The sequence below is a fragment of the Daldinia caldariorum genome (genome assembly GCF_022478825.1).
Source record: "Daldinia caldariorum strain CBS 122874 unplaced genomic scaffold F4812scaffold_4, whole genome shotgun sequence".
NCBI classification, from domain to species: Eukaryota; Fungi; Ascomycota; class Sordariomycetes; order Xylariales; family Hypoxylaceae; genus Daldinia; species Daldinia caldariorum.
In genome coordinates, this window is record NW_025953040.1 from 788011 (window position 1) to 807053 (window position 19043).

A 19043-nucleotide genomic window follows, 5' to 3' on the forward strand; every position below is an offset into this window, starting at 1 on the left:
CTCCATGTATAAAGACATGACCCATGTGTTGAGTGGCACTGCCCTGCACTTGGCTATGCAGATTGGACTTCATGTTGTAGGTACTGGCCAAGACTTCGCTCGTACCGTCTTGCCTTCCGATGCCGACCATTCTTCCAGAACCTCTAGAGCCCAGCTGTGGATCAAATGTCTCATCACATACCACATGTAAGTGAAACAGCAGTATTCGTTTGGCTGATGGGCTAATGGATATTAGCACGAGCTTGCGACAGGGTATCCTGCCATTAGTCCTTATAGACTCTTCCCAGACAAAATCCTTGGAGAGAGAGATCTCTTCGAAGTTTTCAGATGATCTCGTGTCTCACCAACGACTGCACAACATTCTTATGACGGCAACTTCGTCTTTGGTGAGGCTAATCCCGATAACTGGATCTGATTCTCCATCTGAACTACACCCCTTTATCGGCCTCTATGACGCACAGCTTCAAGAAATGATAGCAGATATCAGATCCACTCTAAGTAGGTATATCACCAGGATTGATTCAGAGTTGAATTAGCCCCTTGCCTACCTCCTATCCCTACTAATATTGCTAGACACGATATACCTATATTGCTACCGCATCCATCTACTAGCGTATCACTTCCTAGATTGGCCGAACCCGGACCATGATAGTTTAATCAAGCTCTATACTATCTCTTGCAAGCTTATTGAGTCGTTGACTTCCGAGGACGAATCTACCGGGTTCGCAAGAGCGTGTCTAGAATTCATCCATAAGACGATACTCCTGGCCGCCATCTCGATTCTCAAAATCCAGAAAAGTGAGCTCGTGCGTCATGTCAACTCGACCTCTGGAGAAAAAGCTTATTTTTCTGCAATTTACCTGTGCCAGAGGATATCTCTCCAGAGCAATGATCTTGGCGCACGAGGTGTCATCATTCTCGGGCAGATGTGGACGAGTAAGAATATGTACCGCCAGCAGGATGGGCGTGTCGACAGCTTAAGTACGCGCATTCGGAGCCGGTTATCTATGAGTGTTGTCTTTGACAGTTTCTGGTGGTGGCGTGTTGAGTTTAACGGGCAGACTAGCCCTTATCCAGAACAAAACCGCATTGCTCCTGGTTCGTACCGAGTTAATCAACGTAGACAGACATGCACAGTGATAGCATTTTATGCTAACAGGTAACTAGCAGTAGCGCAAGCGACTCCGTTTCCCGCTGGTCCCGTCGCTGGTAACATGGACATGATGCCAGTAGATGAGCCCTTTCCCGACTATGACTGGGCTGTCAACTTTGATTTTCTAGATCAAGTCTAGACTGGTAACGATAAACAACTTTTCATCTCATACGTATGGACTATGGTGGATAATATGATCTTTAACTTAGGTACCTATGGAATTACCTGTGAGGTAGCCAGTCATTCCCGGGGCTACGCCAAAGGATTAACTGTACGGCCTGTCATGAGTTTACTAATGGCAGAGATGTCATCACACTCGTCCAGCGCGAGCGCAATCTGCTCAATCTTAGTTCTTCTTTCCTCGTCAATGATACCTTTAGTCACGAGACGCCATTTGTTCAGCACCTCTTCATTGCTAAGTGGCGGCTGGACACCTCTCGGAGCCCCTTTCTCATGGCTTAACGGTGCTGATCCATCCTTAAACGCGACGGTAACCTTCGTCCTAGCTTTGTCTTTCGGTGACTTGGAATAGTCCGGGTTGCACTCGCAAGTCGTAATATCGACTAGTCGCCACACCTCGTCTCTGTCGAGCTTATCGTTGCGGAACTGTCTTGGCGTCACTTCCTCGTCAACCAGATAAACAGCACCAATATATGCATTGCTCATCTGCGCACCCGTTGAGGTCAGCGGTCGCACAGCCTTCCAACCCCCGTGATGATATGCGGGTTCGCTCATCTCAATACGAATGCTCTCGAAGTTGGAAAGATCCCGTGTCTTTTCTGGGTATAACGTACGCAGCGCAGCTATACAGTCAATGGTGCAATGCGTCCCAGCCATCGAAGCATACGGCTTTACCATTATGCTCTCGATCTCACATTTTACCCCTAAGTCTTTCGACACTTCCTCGGGTTTGAATTGTGGTTGCATGCCATTTCCAGCGCTAACCATAGCCAGAAAGCCACCATATTCCCGCTCATAGACTTTCTTAATTCCCACATAGCCGCCCTTAGCAAGCACGGCCGCGAGAAGCCCGTTCCTCGAAGCAAACGCGTGCTGCATCCGCTTCACTTCGCTTTCGAATTGAGCAGACATCAGGCCGCCTGCTTGCGTACATGCTATCCCCAATGCGTCTTCTATAGCGGCTGCTGAGAGACCAAAAAGCTTTGCTACCGCAGCAGCAGCAGCGGAGGGACCAAAAATAGCGCCTGAATGCCAACCCTTCGAAAGAACGTGAGCACCCCAGACGCCCAACCCAACGCGCGGGCCTACCTCGCAGCCCGTGACATAGGCAAGCAGTAGGTCTCTACCAGAGTAATGCAAAGCGGGAGTGTCTCCGGTGCCACGGCCGTAGTGTTCCGCTGCTGCGAATAGGGCGGGCAGCAGCACGGAGTTAGAGTGAATAGGAGCATCGCGGTGCCAATCATCCAACTCGAAGCCTTGTATAAAGGTGTCATTAAGCAGCGCAGCAGAAAGCGGTCCGACCTTGCGTTCCCAGCCGAAGACGATTGCACTTCCGTCCGCAACTTCTAGGTCTAGGGCGGCGGCGGCGGCTTTCTCGGACGATGGTAAGTGTGCGCCGACCAGGCAGCACGCTAGTCCGTCTAGAATGAGATATTTTGCTCTTGTAATAATATCTTCCGGGATATCATGATACTTAAGGCTTTCCACCCAAGTGCATAATCTCCCTGTCGGCCTTTCTGGGTCCATTGGAGTTTGACGAGGCGAGGAAGCCATGTTGTTATGCGCTAATATTAGGCCTTAACTAAAGAGGAATATATCGGCAGGTCAGGCAAGTGACAATAAAGGCCATTTGGTTTGCATATGAATAGGACTGTACACTTCAATATTTTTGGAAGTATCGGAGCCGGAGCGGCAAAGGAGTTTAAGGCTTACGCCGTTGGACCCGGGCGATCAGCCGAAAAGCCAACATTCGGCGAGATAACTTGAACGACGTGATATAGTTACCGCAAGTTCTATAAGCGAAGGTCATTTATGATTATTAAGTCTAAGCGATCTATGCCGACCATTTTGGATGCGCCTACTGTCCCACGGTTTTTGACATCATCCCCGGCGTGGCCGGTCGGCAAAGCTCGGCGAAATAAAGCTTCACATCGGCCAACATCGGCAAGGCACGACAGCAGCTAGGGCTAGACTTGGAACCATGTTAACAGAGAAATGGGAAGAATCAGCTTTGGCTACTATATCAATCGAGCGAAAACGATAATAATATGCGTTGGCGTAAAGACAAGAGCACTTGAATTGAAACGATAGTGTCAGCGATAGCATTCTGGTAGCTATCCTATCCTATCCGAAGTCCTGCTGAACATCACGCTGTGAACTTCATCGGCATCTTCTGTCCCGGAAGCTCAGAAAGCCAACCCTCAGTATCCTCCGTGACCGTGTTCTGAACCGCGCATTTGTTCATCTCGGCGACCGTCTGCGTCTTCAGTATACCTTGCGCTCCGGGGCTACCACACGCGTGGAACATGCAGGAGTCGTTCATGGCACGCTGCAGGGAATCCCCTTTCCATCCAAACACGTAGTCGGCATGCGTTCCGTAGCCTAGGCTATCTGAATACGACCATACAAAAGGCTGCGACCCGTCTTTCGGCCACATGTCATCGAACTGCGTCGTGTTCCACATGGTTTCGTACGCGAGCTGAGGCATACGGACCGGGTGGGAAGCGGGACATGGACCCGCTTCTAGGAAAGCCCCTGGATTAGTATTATACTGCAAAAAGTCAGCCCTGTATTCAACCGTGTTTGGCGACGCGCTTAGGCAAGAAGTCTCGTGGATTGAAATGGAATGGTTTATATATACCATGTGAGACTGATGGTCGGGACTGTCGAGGTTCTTGCCATCCCAACATCTAATCATTGTTATTACAAGCACCTGTACCGGGATAGCGAGACTTACGATGGGAAGTGGTGGATTGCCATTATACCAGCGGGGCATGGTTTCTTTGGGAAGTCTGGAGTTTCGTAGCCTCGAGTCAATATCGTTTGCAGGCAAGTATATCGAAGACCTTTGTTGGCCTTCGCAGCCTCGAGGGTGTTTGTCGTGGGACTCCCGACTGTCATTCGGAAACCCTATGCATGTGTTAGTTAAAAGGATCCTCGTGATACTCAGTCTCGAAGACCTGATCGCAACTTACGGGCTGGAATGCGGTAATATACTTGTCGCCATTACCGTCGAAGTCCTTCTGGGTATAGTATATCGTCATGCCTCCCTTGATATCAGGGGCATCACGACCCTCGGTACCCAATTGGGCATTTGGGTACTGCGGTACACGCTTGTAAGAGCCATTCTCATGCCTGAAGTATAACACCGCGGTCCAGTAATTGGAAAAGTCCTCAGTGTAAGCGCATGTTGTACAGCTTCCCTGCTCCCCAATGTCCCCTGTCATAGTCGCGTTAAAGGCATTTCCACCGACGATCTGATGTACATGAGCTGATGGGATAGCACCAGGTTCAACAAGCGGATCTAATCGTTGGATAGATACGGTCGAACAACCGAATCGAAGGGCGGCATGGGAAAGCCCAGCCTGAAGTAGGATTGAGAGCCACTTCATCTTGCTTTGAAGCTAACTTGCGTCTGTATACGGAGGAACTGCGTAGTCAGTTCTGGTGACTTCGAAACAGCATTCAGATGTTGAAGTAAGCGCTTGAATGCACCAACAACTTATTTAAAATCCAACACATTATCTTCAATATAAGATCTTACCGCCACCCATTCGGCCAAAATCCGGCTCCAGGATAATTAGCCTCATTTCCTCAGGTTTTGATGCAGATCCTATCTCACATGTAGGTGAGGTTGGCAAATTGTAATAATATTGATCCGCTTATCGTCTTCCAAGAAGGTCTGGAACCTAGAGAGCCGGATAATATACCTTAGGTACCCAGGTACCTTATAAGAGCATCTACAACTGCCGAAGTTGAAGGGCGCTATATTTTGATCCTGGATATATTGAAAGCTGTCTAGATTGAGATAGGTAACAAGGCATGCTTCCTAAGCATTACTCTAGGTACCTATCAACTATAATTTACTTTAAGTGGATTTTGTAAATGTGTCAGCACTTCATACTGTGAGAAGTTTGTCGCCTTTTTAGTAAAAGGCTGTAGTGTTGGTTGTCAAGTCTGAGGGTTGTAAAGTCTGAGGGTGTAGTACCCGAAACACCAAGATCCAACTCCCATAGCGTGTCCTGGCACCCAATGAAACTTTTGATGAGCCACCTCGAGAGACCTTGTGTTCATTCACGATGGATAGAACACCAAATTCAAAAGTCGTCCATCATCTAATCTTACCATAAGAGCATAAGATAAATTATCATTGAATCGGGAGCTGTCAGGGATATGTGAGTATATAGGGATAGACTGGGTAGAGTTGGGCTAGCCAGCTTCCTCAAGGGAGGTTAGACTATGTACGATCCCGATGCTCACTCTCTACATGACAACCATCACCTAGACATATTAAACCATACCTGATAGGAGCATAGTGAGAGCATAGAAACCTATGATAATCATCAAATATCAACGACTTTAGAAAGTCGTAACTAAATAGAAGTAATACGTGAGTGCTAACCTCCTACTTATTACTCTGGAGAATTATGATGCTCTCAAATTTGATGGGTCAATTGGCACAATGGACAGCATTACTACGTACCTATTACGGCAACGACCCGCAAATCACGGCCGGGGAACGGAACGGCGTCGGTATGAGATCATAGACATCGTCTTAATTATAAAGGGTTCTTCTAAACTCCTACGGCGTGGTACTAAGATTTGCAATTCAATAACTTTAGGTTATCTAGGTAGGAAAAAAAAACATTTCATCCAGACAACCAATTTATTGAATACTAATAGTTCTTAAGATTATACTCGAATCTATTAGAAATGGAAGGCGAGCTACCACCAAAGGAAGAACTGCACCAGCGTGCCGTAGAAGGCCCGCCGATCACGCAGGCGGAGGCGTCGCAGATCGCGGCCGCCGAAACGGACATCACCGGCTTCGGGCCAATTAAGGGCGGACCGGCGTCCGTGGCCCAGAGCGAACACGACAGACAACAGAACTTCTTCGCCAAGGCGGGCGACATCGCCCGCAAGCCCACAGACCAGATAACGAAGGAGGATGCGGCGCAAGTCCAGAAAGCAGAGGTGAGATCTTCGTTATAAGCCGTCTCCGAGAGGTAATGGAAATGGAGATGATTCCTAACTGCTGAGTTAGGCCCGTGCCCTCAGAGAACCCCCCGGAAAAGGCTCAACGGCTGCTAATGTGCAATCAATTGCTGATCTGAATGAGAACGCGAAGCGGGTTTGAAGAGACTGAAATCTTCGAGGGAAAAAAAAAAGTCTCATAACTTCCTCTTATGAAACATACCTGTCTAGGTAGGCAGATAGTATAGGTACCTAATTGTCTTATAGTTCGGTTATTCATTCCAAGGGGAGAAGCAGCCGATTGAATATTCCTGTGATAAGACACAACAGTACGGTCTATTGTTTACCTACCTCCTACCTACCTTTACCAAGCAGATAGGCTTTAAGGTATTCGATCTCTAATAACAATTGTAGAATCTCACAAGAATATCCTTTTCTCCCTGTGTTGTGATAAGCTTATAGTACCTGTATTGGGTTAGCATTATCACGTCAGTCGTCCGTCATGACAGACTTACCTATCCATGACTTGAGCCAACGATGATCGCTAGGCGCAGCATACTACTTTCCCCAATTATGACTTGATCCATCAAAATCGGTATTCGCATTATCATTATATTATATATATGAACCTTTCAGCGTCTTACTACAATGCCCTTCTTCTAGTCGTCGCTCACACGCCGTCCTTTTAAACATCACACCGTAACTCCTAAGTACCTACACGCTCCTATTGACCCTAATGCTTTCTGCATCCGCTTCCAGGGTTAGCAGGAGGCTTGTTATCCGGCCGTGCCAGACCTAAGCAGTTCGCGACCTTGTAGAAGATATCAATGTTACCGTACACGCCGCCGAAGGTCTCTTGGCAAGGTCCCATCGCGAACACAGCCACGTCGGTGAGTGAGTGCACGCCCGCTGACTCAGAGACAGGCAGCGTACCGTTGACGACGAACCCGTCAGGGCTGTCCTTGGCATCTACGAATAGATCGTTCTTGCTGAAACCCGGGGTGTTGCTGACAACCTTGCGCGGTTTCTTGTGCACGCGGTAGTCCTCGCGGTGGTCGGGGTTGGCGCTGAGGCCTGCAGCTAGACTGTACCGCGGATCCCAGTTTACGGGGAAGTTGGGCCCGGTACCGTACGAGACACCCTCCACGGGAACAGTGTACTGCGAAAGACCAGACTGTTCATAAATGCCGACGGCGCGACGCTTGTCACGGTCGTTGTCCTGAGCGGAGAGGTATTTCGTATCGACACCTCCGAAAACATCGAAACCGTGACCGTGATCGGCAGTGACGATGACAAGCGTGTTCTCAAGCTCGCCGATTGCTTTGAGGTGGTCAATGGTCGCGCGCACTGTGTCGTCAAGCTCGAGGAGATCGCCGAGGGCACGGTCATAATCGAGAGCGTGCATCTGCTTGTCAATGGATGCGCCCTCGGACATAAGGAAGAACCCCTTATCACCACCACGCGTGTGTAGAATATCGATGGCTTTCAGAGTCATCTCCTTCAGACCGGGGAGATCAAGAGCTGGGCTATCCGAGCCTAGGGGGTCATTCTTGAAGCTTTCTAAATTCTCCGTGAAGACGTTACGGTCTAGCCAGACAGGGAAATGAGATTGGCAGAAGATTCCAAGAGCCTTGCTGTTGTTGCCAAGTTCTAATAGCGACGTCTTGTTCAAGCTGATTTCATAGCCAGCCTTAGCGAATGCTTCATAATAGTCTTTGCCTTCATAACTGTCAGAATTCGGGTAGAATTGCTCAGCACCTCCGCCAAACCAAACGTCGGGACCACCCTGGTTCGTCCAGGAATAGTTGGTGACAGAATTCAATCCTTGATCGACAAGGGAACCATAAGCATATCGCGAACGGCTGTGGCCAGTGAGGGCGATAGGCGTCGCATCAGAGATCGCCGCAGTCGAGACGGCACCCCAAGCCGAGTCCTAGTAACTGATTAGTACGATAATTCAAATGAACAGCTTGTGACTAATTACCCAAGTACGCTTCAATAGCTCAACGATGGTCTCAACTTTCGGGTCATCAAAGAAATCTGCAGATGAGTCTACATAGACACTAGAGAAGAAGCAATCAGCATCTAACTTAACAACATATTCGGAATTCCACCCTGTGACCTACCCCATAGCATTGACAGTACTCTTATGTCCGGTATAGAGAGCAGACGCCGAGTTAGCACTGTCGGTGATGAAACTATCAATCGAATGGGTCTAATGATAACTATTAGTTTGTGGGAGGGTCATTGATTTTAATATTTGAGTTGGCTTATATTATACCATTTGGTGTCCCACGACAGGGAATTGATCCATTTGCAGTAAAGACTGGTACTTTCCGTTGATACTCTTGTGCCCAAGTAGGCGCGCAGCAGTGATCATGTTGGTGGTCATACCATCACCTATCTATTGTCAGCATCGAACCCCTTTTCGTAGTTCCGATGACTATACCAATGAACAGAATGACATTCTTGGCCTTCTTCTGAGTAGCCAGGGGTCGCACAACCCAGTTAGCTGTCGTCGTCTGGCCGTCATAATATTTCAGCGTGACGACGTAGTTCCCCGGCTCGTAGATGGCCAGCTTCCGGTAGATCTTGGACGCGACATTGACTATAGACGGCGCATGCGCGTCCTTGGCGAAGAGATCCTCGTACCAGTGGAAGTCCCACTTCTCAAGCTCGGGTTCGGCAACATCGAAGAACTCGGCGATGCTCTTAGACTCGCCGCCTTCCTTGGTGATGGTGACGGAGAAGTTCTCGTCCGGTTCGCCATTGTTGAAGGCTTCTGACCCGTTAACTGGGGCGTGTACTTCAAGACGAAGGTCAAAGTATTGACCCGGTAGGAAGTCTGATTGATCGGGCGGTAGAACGCAGCCCAGATCCGGGCAAGCGCCGAGTCGCTGGAACGTCTGGGCGGTGACAGCAGAAACGGCTACTGCCGCCGCAGCAAGTAAGGCCAGTCCACCCATAGTAGCTCTGGATTATTGGCAAGCTGAAGGTACAGGGCAACAAAAACATAAAATCCAGGAGATCTGGGAAGCTCCATTATATACGAACTTAGCTTGCTATGATTATGCAGTGTAACTATGCCATGAGCTTGGCCCGTCGAAAGATCTATGGTGCCACTGATCCAGCATGGGAAGGTAGTCGAGGCCTAGGCTATTCCTGAAAGCTGAGAATCGAGTGGTAAAATCTTGGCAATGGAGGAGACCTGATCATAATTGGTTATTTATGTCCCGGAAATTTTTGATAGTAGATGATAGCGGTGGTGCTACTGTCGAAGCGTTTGACCGCGCAGGAATCATAGAGGTAATTCATCGCACGTGCTCGAGTAGTAAGCTGGTTCCTGCGTCAAGGTAGGTAGATCGTCTAGGCATGTTAACTTAGTGGGTAAAAGTTTGCTGTTGGTTCCTAGTCTCTAGATATTTCAAGGTAGTCGCTCTCATAAATTTCTATGATGTTTAGATGAGCTGAATAGGAGGCTTTGATTTGGTTAGCCAGCAGGATATGCAGTAGTAATGCATATCTTTTATCAATAGCATATATTGCCAGCTGATCTCTTTCGTTACTACATACTAGGCGTAAGAGAAGCAAAATATCTCCTTAGGCTTGACGGGGAGCGAATGAGCAATGATCATAGATAGTAAGTAGCTTTTCTGATATGCTACATAGTAGATATCAAAGTTCGATGTGGGGACGCATCTGGAGGAAACAAGGGGGTTGAAAACGTGGGTTAAATTGCCTACTATGATTGGCTTCTTTCAAGACCAGGATACCAATACAAGTTGGCTTGGCCGACTTGGCTAATATTTCCCGCTGCGCACAAAGCATCTGGGGCTGTCCCGATCACGGATGGAGACACGTGCGAATTTTGCGTGTATTATGTGAATAGGATCAAAATATATAAAATCTGCCTCCTATACTAAGTAATTTTCACCGATTTATATTTTAGACGTAATCGAACTTCTTCCAGTTCTGCCCTTAATACAGGAACAAGACGACTGGTGTTCACCAGTAAGTTTTTAGGAAGACATAGTAGCTTCACTGCGATGTGGTATTCTCCAATTTCTGGGACTTGCCATTTGTTGTTTTACCTGCAGTAAGATGACTTTACCGAACCGATACTTCAATAAAAAAAATCAATAAGGATAGAGGTTGATTACATGCAGATATATATCTTGTTTTCAAGTTCTTGGGAGCTAATCCTTGTAATTTCGATGTCGACGAAGTGGAGGCTGTCGAAAAGTAACTTCGGCGACCGGATTGTCTCACACCTTATGTCCTCAGAACCGGCTGGTAGCTATGCATTCAAAAATGAAGCTACCTATGTTCAGTTGATTCTAGACCGGCTATGTTGGATAAGCGGCTACATGCTTAAACCATGCTCGTAGCCAGCCATGAATGAATGGTCACGGCGTGTAGCCTATCACCACGTTCAGCAAGAACTTAAAGTCAGCACTTTCACCACTTATAAAAGTTGCTAAGGTTCACTTGTCAATTTCAGCGAACCCTCTTCTATCTAATTCGTTGGCATCAGTCTCAGTGTCAGGAACAAGAGGGGTTTCACCACCCTCTGCAATGGCTCCTGTTACGGCGAGTCCTGCTATTTCTCCAGCGAGAGTCGAATCTTCAGTCCCACCTTCACCGTACTTCTCCCAGGCTGGAGGGTTAATTCTCGATGACTGACCTCCTTCAGTCTTGAAATGGTATCCTCGGGCTCGAGGCCTCTCTCCCGTACCCTTAGGAAGCACAGATTCGTAGCTATTGGAAAATGCGTCACAATCGCGCTCAAACGTCGATGGTTCTGCAATTATCGCAGCTCGGATACCCTTGAAAAAATCAGACAGGACATGGTGGTTATGGATCTGAAGAAGTGTCCATCCAAGCATTTCCTTGGCGTTCAGGAGATGTTGGAGATAAGCGCGGTGATGCTTGGTGCAGGTGTAGCATTCGCAACCCTTTAAGAGCGGTTTCAATGACACTTGATGATCCCGTGACCACATATCTATTCCTAAAGGATTTATGCCTTCAGTCTCTGGCGGTGGTGGGAATGAGAAGGTAAGAGCGATTCCAGCATCCGAAGCTGCGTTAAGAAATGTTATCGTAAATACATCTATTCCTAGGCGAACTTGCCGAAGAATCTCTTGTGGCGACGCGATGAAATCCATGGAAAGACGGGGCAGCGAGCCAACGGGCTCGTGGTTCGCGAGGTCTGGGAGAATATCTGCGTCATGAACCGCGAGCCCAGAGAGATGTTCCACGTAGTCTTGAGATATGCGGTTTATATATTCCCATTGCGTCGGGTAAGCCACCGGTAACAACGGGGCAAATAATGAGGGCTTAGCGGTCTCGGTCTTGTCATCAGCGTTTCTCAATTTTATGAACTCGGATAACCAGTCTTCTGTTCTCTCTACCATTCGGAGCTGTCTTTTCTGGTTTGGGAGCTTAGTCCTAATATGAGCATTGCCAAACGTCAGATCTGCAAGGGGTATCGCGATATCTGGCTGCAGCCTTTCGATAGCTTGATGAAACTCTCTGTTTTTCAGTTTTTGAAAACCAGTCGACGTGTAAATTGAGACATAGTCCCTCCCATTACCCATAGGTGCAACTACTGCTGGATGCCGTCGAGCACCGAGAACTGTGACCAGTGGTGTAGGTGTGGCAGTATACGCATGTAGAACATTTTTACCATCAACATCTATGTTAAAGATGGCAGGTTGAGTTCTCTTTTGGGATCTTTCTACAACTAGGCAAAAGGTTAACCCGGTGGGAAATATTTTGGTGATATACAATATTATATAATATATTATAATATATATACCGTAGCTAGGCGGACTCACAATCTTCCAAGGCCATATATGAGCCGTTGAGCTCGACGTGCTTAGAGATGACATCTGGTGTCATATGCGGTATTGATCCTCGTGATGAAAGACCAATATAATTGGGCGTGTCAATTGGATTTCGCTTCGGGAGGGCTAGGCGACCTGCTCTGGGCACTCCGCCCTCCACGGCTATTGTCTTCAGTATGTTAAACATAACGTTCTCCGAGGATGACTCGGCCATTTTGTGGTAGTAACTGGTGAAGACTTTGGAGTTGATTGTTCATATAGGAGCGCTAATATAAGTTATAAAATAGATCATTAATCTATATCGTCTAGGTATTCTAGAATTTATTTAGCGTGGCCTATTTTTAATCGAAATTTTCGACTCATAAGCTGAATTCCCCGTAAGGCATCGAGACAAATGATGTATATACACCTCGGCGTTGACAAAGTGAAAAAGCTAAAAAAGAAAATGCAAAAAAGGCATCCTTGTAAATGCACGTATTCCATGTAAGGTACCTAGGTACATGTAGGTACTATATCGATAACAGCCTAGAACTTTTGGAGAAAGCAGAGAGCAGAGTGGACATCACATTCCGATTGGATTTGCTTGGAGAAGTACGATTCGTACGGCCCGCACTAGATCCACTCTTGCTTCTTTCGAGGATGCAGCTGATATCCAATCGTTAACCCATTACCAAACCCACCTGCCCAATGGGCTGGGTCTTTTGGGTCTTTCGGCTCTTAAGCCACTTCCTTTGCGCAGCACTTGTTTGTTTCGCGTTCTCGGCGCTGATTCCAACCAATTTCCATTCCTTTGCCCAACTATCAGCTTTACCAAAACTGCTCTGCTGTGCAAACGACATCATTTTAAAAAAAGGCTGAGCAGGCTCTCGGTTTGGTAACTTACTTTATATCGCTTTACGTACTTTATCGTGTTCGAGATTTCATCTCATGTATCGCTTAACGTTTGTTCAGTTATACTTCCCGAACTGAGTTTGTTTCGTGACCCGTTGGTTACCTGGTTCTCGCTGGGTTTTGCTGTATTATACCCCTCCTACCGCTCAGTGTGTAAGCCAACTTTTACTTTGCAATCTCTTTCTCTATACAACACCGGGTGTAGTTCTTTAGGTCACTAATAGACTTGATACCGCATCGAATAGTTTGATATCATGAGTAACAATCAGTTAGAACCTCGTTCAGTCTCTCCTGACATTGAACAGCAACGGCCGCGTAACGCTTCACCGGCGCATCCGGACGATCCGCTCACCGGCCCGCAACATCTCGAGTTCAACGAGGACGACGACCTGCCGACCCCACGCTTTATGCAGGACCAAGGAGCTTGGAAGAATTTTAAATGGGTTCCATATCCCGTCCGAAAGTATGGGAAAGCCGCCTTTAAGTGGATGAAGGGGCCGCCGAACCCTAAGCTCTGGAGAATCGAACCACTTTTCCCGACTGTCCAAGAGGCGCCGCTCCATCTACTCGATAGACTCCTTCCCAAAAAGATACATCAAATCTTGCTATATATGGGATATGTGGCCGTATGGATTGTTACATTTGCAATCGTTATGTGGCGGGGTCAGGTTGCTTCAGAAGTTGCGACCTATGGCACACCTATGGACATCGGGTGTGGTGTCGCATACTGGAGCCGCAACAACGACTGTGGTCTTGATGGTATGAACTGCAGACCGTTCAATGGCAGTGGCTTCGCATTTCGATGTCCCTCCAACTGCGCTAGCTACCGAGTCCTCAATCCTCGAGCCGTGGGAAGTCAAGAAGTTGTCTACGCCCCGTTGGTTGTCGGCGGGCCCCCGAATCCTGCTAATGAAAAGAACCCAGTCTATCGGGGTGATTCCTTTATTTGTGGCTCTGCCATTCATGCTGGTCTTATCTCTGATTCCCAGGGTGGTTGTGGTGTCGTCAACTTAATAGGACAGCAGCAAAACTTTGTCAGCACGAATAGACACGGCATCAAAAGCGTTGCCTTCGACTCGTATTTCCCGCTGTCTATTACTTTTGAACCAGGGATTCAATGCAAGGCTAAAGATGTCAGGTGGTCGCTGCTGGCGGTCTCTGTAGTATTCAGCTCCATCTTATCTTTATTCACTGCCTCGCCGTCAGTTTTTTTCTTTACAGTCTTCGTTGGTATATTTTGGCAAGTAGGTATGGCTTCCGACCCGCCCTCCTATTCATCCATTCCCGGGCTCTTCTCCAACATTCTCGGCAAGTTTCTCCCCGCCATGTTTTGTGCTTGGGTATTGTATGACAAAATGGGTGTGCGACGAACTTTACGAGGGTTAAGTGCTCAGATCGAGAAGACTGTTTTATGGCTGGGTGGCTGCTGGGTTGGAGCACTTACAAATTACACATTCGACTTTATACCCATTCAACGCCTGACAGGGCACGATCTTGAGCAGCAACCTGGCGCCAAGGCAGCTCTCGCTATCATTATCATTGTACTATTTTTCATCGCTGTTGGCCAAGTCTGGTGCTTCCGACAAGAAGGGAGATTGATACGATTCCTCAAGTTGTACGCGCTGTTCATCCTGGGTATCATCATATGCCTTGTGCTACCCAACCTTAGCCTGCGAATTCATCACTACATCTTAGCATTGCTACTGCTACCGGGCACTAGTATGCAAACAAGACCATCTTTGCTCTACCAAGGTATTTTGATCGGGTTGTTCATCAACGGTATTGCTCGCTGGGGATTCGACTCTATCCTACAGACATCGGTAGCTTTGCAGGGTGATGCTCAACTTGGTTCTCCTCTGCCTATTCTCCTCGCTCCAGTTATTAACACCACTCTTTCAACAATCACGTTCCGATGGGAACCACCACCAGGATTACGCTATGACGGTATCAGTGTGCTAGTAAACGATGTTGAGAGGTACCGTGGCTTCTTTGCAGACGAGAGCCCAGATCATTTCGTATGGTCTCGCGAGAACGGGACAAGTTACAACGAATACTTTCGGTTTGCTTTCATGTCGGGTTCGACAAGTGGTGACTACACTCAGGCTGGTATCTGGACGAAAGAACTTGATTGGGTTGATCCTCAGCCCGGAGCTTCAAAAATCAAAGTCCGAGGTTTGGATGTGTCGGAAACAGAACAGGTACCTCGTGCCGTTTGGAAATGAATCATGATCGTATTATGTCAGTCAGTCAGTCAGTCAGTCAATACAATAACGAGTTTTATGAGCGAAACATTGCTTTATGTTTTAACATTTTCCATTGTTAGTGACACAGTATAGGTGCCTAACTACCTCATAGGGTGTGACATGTCATTTATTTTTCTAGGGTTGGATGTTTTCAATATTTCAGTCGTCCACTTTCTTTTTGGTGTTCCCAAGACCATGTTTTCAGCAATCAACAGTTCGTTACTTATCATACGTAATGCCATTAATAAGGTAGGTACCTATTACAGTGTATTATCCAATCTACCAGAATAACTCCAAGCTGCCTTCTCTTTGCTAAACACAATACGTATTGATGCAGGTAAGAATTATCGCCCTCCGTAGCTCCCGTTCATTCGCAAGTTCGAACAATATAATCTACGGTCTGGTTTCCGGTTGCGGGGACCTTGGGCTTAAAATCGAGGTAAACGAGCTTTACAAATCGCCAAATACCATTAGCATTCGAATCATCGCCCACCTCTCAGCCTTTATATAGCAGTTTCTAAGAAAGATAAACTTACCTCCCCCCTTTCCGGTCTCCAATCGCCGTTGGTATCGCGATAGAAAACTATCTCGCTAGACTTGACATCGCGGACTTCGGCGGTAGTATGCGTGAGCGTCCCTTGCGTGCGCCATTCGAACTGGTAGCAGGTCGACTTGATGGCGAGGAATGGTTTCGAGCACCGCGTATTGCCTTCGGAGTCCTTGCACTTCTCCACCGCGTAGTCCATTACCGATCCCTCCACTATTGTACGTGCTATATTGACCAAAGGCTGGTTAGTAAAAGTAATGAATCTGATTATTTGTTTGGTGGATCGGAAAAGGAGCTGGGCGGAACTGGGAATGAGATGGTGCACATACGCTGTCTGAGAGTGCCGGTAAGAGCCAGCCCTGCTGTCAGAACACTTTGCGTTGATGGAATATACATGACGAGATAGAATATGTTTTTTAAAGATTTTTTAATAATCAAGAGGTAAATAATTTTAAATTAGGATGACTCTCAAGTTTCAAGAGTTAAGTTGTTAATTAACAAGTTGACTGAAAACAGCCGGGTAAGCATTCTTAGCCTTCGCAACCACAACGTCATAGACTATCACCATTGGCTAAGTAAGCCCTGTAAAAAGCCAACACAACAACTTCAATGTAGGACTTCATTTCAAGGTTATTCAACCTGCATGTTTCGGTCCTTAGCGCACCTTCAATGGACGACGTGCATTTACTTGCCCCCTTATTGTGATTTTTCAACCAGGTCACGGGTAACACAGACTCAAATGAGATGTCCGAGTACAATAATTAGTGCCGCATACTAAGTATCTCTCCTAGTACTGAAGTCATAAAACTCATGCGACACATTGTACAAATTCTAAGTCAATGATGAAAGTCCGGTGTTTAGAGGCTTGTGTTCTCGGCCGAGAAATGTTTATATTTGCAGTGTATTCTTCATAATATGAAAGCGACGAGATGAAGGAAGTCAAAGTCCATGTTCTATATCGATACTATGCCCTTATTTATACGCCTTGTTCAAGAACGCCTTGCGCATCTGCGTGTACTCGTCGTGGGTCAGGTCCGCGTACTGGAGACAATCGTCGCCGCAAGCGAACGGGACAGATCCAACGCCGTCGAACCAGGGAGCAGCAGATACCTATGCAAGGATAGGGAATACCCGTGATTTTGATACATGTTGTTGAATGAAGATAGTTAGCCCCCACTTCTCCCTCTCCCTCCAGCCCTTTGGTAGGTTAGTTAGGTACCTACCTCCTAAGATAACTTACCGGACTTGGGGGTCTTTCCGGTAACTTTAATGTGCGCGCCCCTCAGCGCATTGCAGCACTTCTCGACGACGTTCTCGGGGACGCCTTTGGAAACGTCCATGCAGTATTTTCCGCGATTGTACAGCTCGTTGTTGAACTGCACCTTGGCTTCGACGGCGAAGTTGTCCTCGCCGTCGCCGATGACGTCCCGCTTGTCGATCTCCTCGACGATGATCTCGAGAACTTAGACTACGATGCCAGCGATGGCGAGGACTAGATACCATACTGGAGCAGGGCAGCTCTGGAAGAGAGTGAAGGCCGCGAGTACGGCGGTAACGGTGGCGGCTTCGTAACGTATTTTGAAATGTTGGACGGGGTAGAGAGGATATCTTCAAAAGAGAGGTGCAAGAATCTGCGAGGAATCATCTAGCTAATGTGACTTAATCTTGAGATCTTGGTGTCTACCGTTCTTCTCTAACACTGGGTTGAAAAGACTCTTATATATACACAGGTTCACTTGGAGACTGTCACCAGACTTGTTTGGTGAGGCCGCTCCATAGCAAATGCCGTCTAGCTATACCGATTGAGGTTTTTCTCGTCCTCGCCTCTTGTTTCTAGAACGAAACCATTTAAGGACTTTAGCTGGCAGATGCTTAGACGCCAAGTTCTTATTTTTGGGAAGACCCTGTATGCGTTAAGTTCTTGATCGCTTCCCCCACAGGCATATTGTCGGTCCTAGTAAAAAGAGCCAACGCTGCCCATCTCAAGGGCCTTCTAAAAGAAAGAAAATCGTAACTATCAATGCTCTCCTCATGGATTTACTTACAGCTATTATAGCCGCAAAACCACTGGTTTTATACGCATCTACCGTGGCGCTGGTATTCACGGGCCTCCATATCCGGCAAACTGTAGGGATAGCATCCTACCCTTCTTATGGACTCTCCTCGCGGCATCGATACATGACATCGGCCAGCTTGACTGGATCCCAGGTTTCGCCTACCAGTTCGGGATGCTGGTAGTAATCACTTTCCTCTGCAGCCCTCTCATATCCCATGCCCGAAAAGACCCTCTCAAAGTCGAAGGCGAGGTCGATGGCACCTTGAACTATAACCTGACGACGGCCTACAAGATCTACAATAATCCGCGGATGCTTCCGATAAAATTGGAAAAACCCTCACGAGCCGTACGAGTGTCGAATGCTGTACTTGTGAAGTTTACGTCATATCGCCTCCTAAAAATATTAGTTTTCGTCGCGCTCAATATTAGCCTCAATCGCGCCATGACCCCTATATTCTCAACCTGCACCCTTGACGACTTCTCACCGGCCCGCGAAGCCATATTGAGGCGTCTCATCAGTGGCACCGTATCCCGGCACGACCTCGGCATACGAGCATTCATATCGACGATCTGGATATTACATTCCGTTTTCCAGCTTGAGATCAGCCACGTATCAATGAGCATTCTATTGGTAACTGTTCTTCGCGTCGATCAGCCTCATGGGTGACCACCGCTTTTCGGCCGCCTACTTGAAGCTTATGCTCTGAAGCGCTTCTGGGGGAGGTACTGGCATAGACTTTTCGCTTCGGCAGGGATCTGGGCTCGTGCTATTGTCGATCAAAATGCCTTCTCTTGGCTGCCGTCCGGGCGAAGAAAGTATTGGCTGCCTTTTTACTCTTTACCATGTCGGGCATCGCACACGCTATCGTCGGGTGGAGGATAGGGGATTCCGCCCCGGAGCGAGACGTCCTCTTCTTCTGGTATAACTTCTTGGCCGTTTGCTTCGAGATAATTGTCTCAAAGTACTGGCCGAGCGAGAAACTGGCATACCTGTTGCATTGGGTAGGACTTCACGGCAGAGCACAACACGTAGCAAGAAGGTTGTTTGGGTTCTTGTGGGTTTGGACGTTCTTCATGTGGTCAACTCCGCGACTTGTATATCCAAAGATATACGCTTTGTTACTAGCTTCCATAACCAAGTAAATTTTACAAT

At 47.5% G+C, this 19043-nt stretch overlaps 10 protein-coding genes across 10 annotated transcripts; 4 read left to right on the plus strand and 6 right to left on the minus strand.

The window, feature by feature from the left end:
• Window positions 1–16: 16 nt before the first annotated feature.
• On the plus strand, window positions 17–1349 carry F4812DRAFT_469891 (uncharacterized protein; the record flags this gene model as incomplete). The annotated part of the gene is made up of 4 exons (XM_047938919.1): window positions 17–186; window positions 236–498; window positions 574–1098; window positions 1168–1349. 4 exons carry the CDS (start codon window positions 17–19, stop codon window positions 1290–1292), a joined length of 1083 nt encoding a protein of 360 aa, XP_047792147.1. The 3' UTR covers window positions 1293–1349.
• F4812DRAFT_420499 (putative immune-responsive protein) lies at window positions 987–3135 on the minus strand. The gene is made up of 2 exons (XM_047933456.1): window positions 1165–3135; window positions 987–1095 (listed from the first exon to the last, which is right to left on the minus strand). Exon 1 carries the CDS (start codon window positions 2885–2887, stop codon window positions 1406–1408), a length of 1482 nt encoding a protein of 493 aa, XP_047792148.1. The 5' UTR covers window positions 2888–3135; the 3' UTR covers window positions 987–1095; window positions 1165–1405.
• Window positions 3136–3382: 247 nt separating this feature from the next.
• On the minus strand, window positions 3383–4927 carry F4812DRAFT_420500 (uncharacterized protein). The gene is made up of 4 exons (XM_047933457.1): window positions 4309–4927; window positions 4071–4243; window positions 3975–4023; window positions 3383–3884 (listed from the first exon to the last, which is right to left on the minus strand). Exons 1-4 carry the CDS (start codon window positions 4723–4725, stop codon window positions 3480–3482), a joined length of 1044 nt encoding a protein of 347 aa, XP_047792149.1. The 5' UTR covers window positions 4726–4927; the 3' UTR covers window positions 3383–3479.
• A 1119-nt stretch (window positions 4928–6046) lies between these two features.
• Window positions 6047–6470, plus strand: F4812DRAFT_457238 (uncharacterized protein; the record flags this gene model as incomplete). The annotated part of the gene is made up of 2 exons (XM_047937137.1): window positions 6047–6307; window positions 6378–6470. 2 exons carry the CDS (start codon window positions 6047–6049, stop codon window positions 6468–6470), a joined length of 354 nt encoding a protein of 117 aa, XP_047792150.1.
• Window positions 6471–7040: 570 nt separating this feature from the next.
• On the minus strand, window positions 7041–9273 carry F4812DRAFT_457239 (alkaline phosphatase-like protein; the record flags this gene model as incomplete). Its single annotated transcript, XM_047937138.1, has 5 exons — window positions 7041–8240; window positions 8292–8370; window positions 8434–8522; window positions 8589–8707; window positions 8757–9273. The coding sequence occupies 5 exons, from the start codon at window positions 9271–9273 to the stop codon at window positions 7041–7043; spliced, it is 2004 nt and encodes a 667-aa protein (XP_047792151.1).
• A 1470-nt stretch (window positions 9274–10743) lies between these two features.
• Window positions 10744–12574, minus strand: F4812DRAFT_304602 (tRNA-guanine transglycosylase). Its single transcript, XM_047931259.1, has 2 exons — window positions 12145–12574; window positions 10744–12050 (listed from the first exon to the last, which is right to left on the minus strand). The coding sequence occupies exons 1-2, from the start codon at window positions 12365–12367 to the stop codon at window positions 10792–10794; spliced, it is 1482 nt and encodes a 493-aa protein (XP_047792152.1). The 5' UTR covers window positions 12368–12574; the 3' UTR covers window positions 10744–10791.
• A 272-nt stretch (window positions 12575–12846) lies between these two features.
• On the plus strand, window positions 12847–15335 carry F4812DRAFT_420506 (uncharacterized protein). The gene has a single exon (XM_047933458.1). The coding sequence runs from the start codon at window positions 13299–13301 to the stop codon at window positions 15264–15266; it is 1968 nt and encodes a 655-aa protein (XP_047792153.1). The 5' UTR covers window positions 12847–13298; the 3' UTR covers window positions 15267–15335.
• F4812DRAFT_420511 (uncharacterized protein) lies at window positions 15227–16186 on the minus strand. Its single transcript, XM_047933459.1, has 2 exons — window positions 15824–16186; window positions 15227–15735 (listed from the first exon to the last, which is right to left on the minus strand). Exons 1-2 carry the CDS (start codon window positions 16031–16033, stop codon window positions 15655–15657), a joined length of 291 nt encoding a protein of 96 aa, XP_047792154.1. The 5' UTR covers window positions 16034–16186; the 3' UTR covers window positions 15227–15654.
• Window positions 16187–16806: 620 nt separating this feature from the next.
• On the minus strand, window positions 16807–17479 carry F4812DRAFT_457243 (uncharacterized protein; the record flags this gene model as incomplete). The annotated part of the gene is made up of 4 exons (XM_047937139.1): window positions 16807–16944; window positions 17012–17031; window positions 17075–17296; window positions 17335–17479. The coding sequence occupies 4 exons, from the start codon at window positions 17477–17479 to the stop codon at window positions 16807–16809; spliced, it is 525 nt and encodes a 174-aa protein (XP_047792155.1).
• A 223-nt stretch (window positions 17480–17702) lies between these two features.
• On the plus strand, window positions 17703–19033 carry F4812DRAFT_450259 (uncharacterized protein; the record flags this gene model as incomplete). Its single annotated transcript, XM_047936072.1, has 4 exons — window positions 17703–17740; window positions 17966–18536; window positions 18600–18662; window positions 18704–19033. The coding sequence occupies 4 exons, from the start codon at window positions 17703–17705 to the stop codon at window positions 19031–19033; spliced, it is 1002 nt and encodes a 333-aa protein (XP_047792156.1).
• Window positions 19034–19043: the final 10 nt, after the last annotated feature.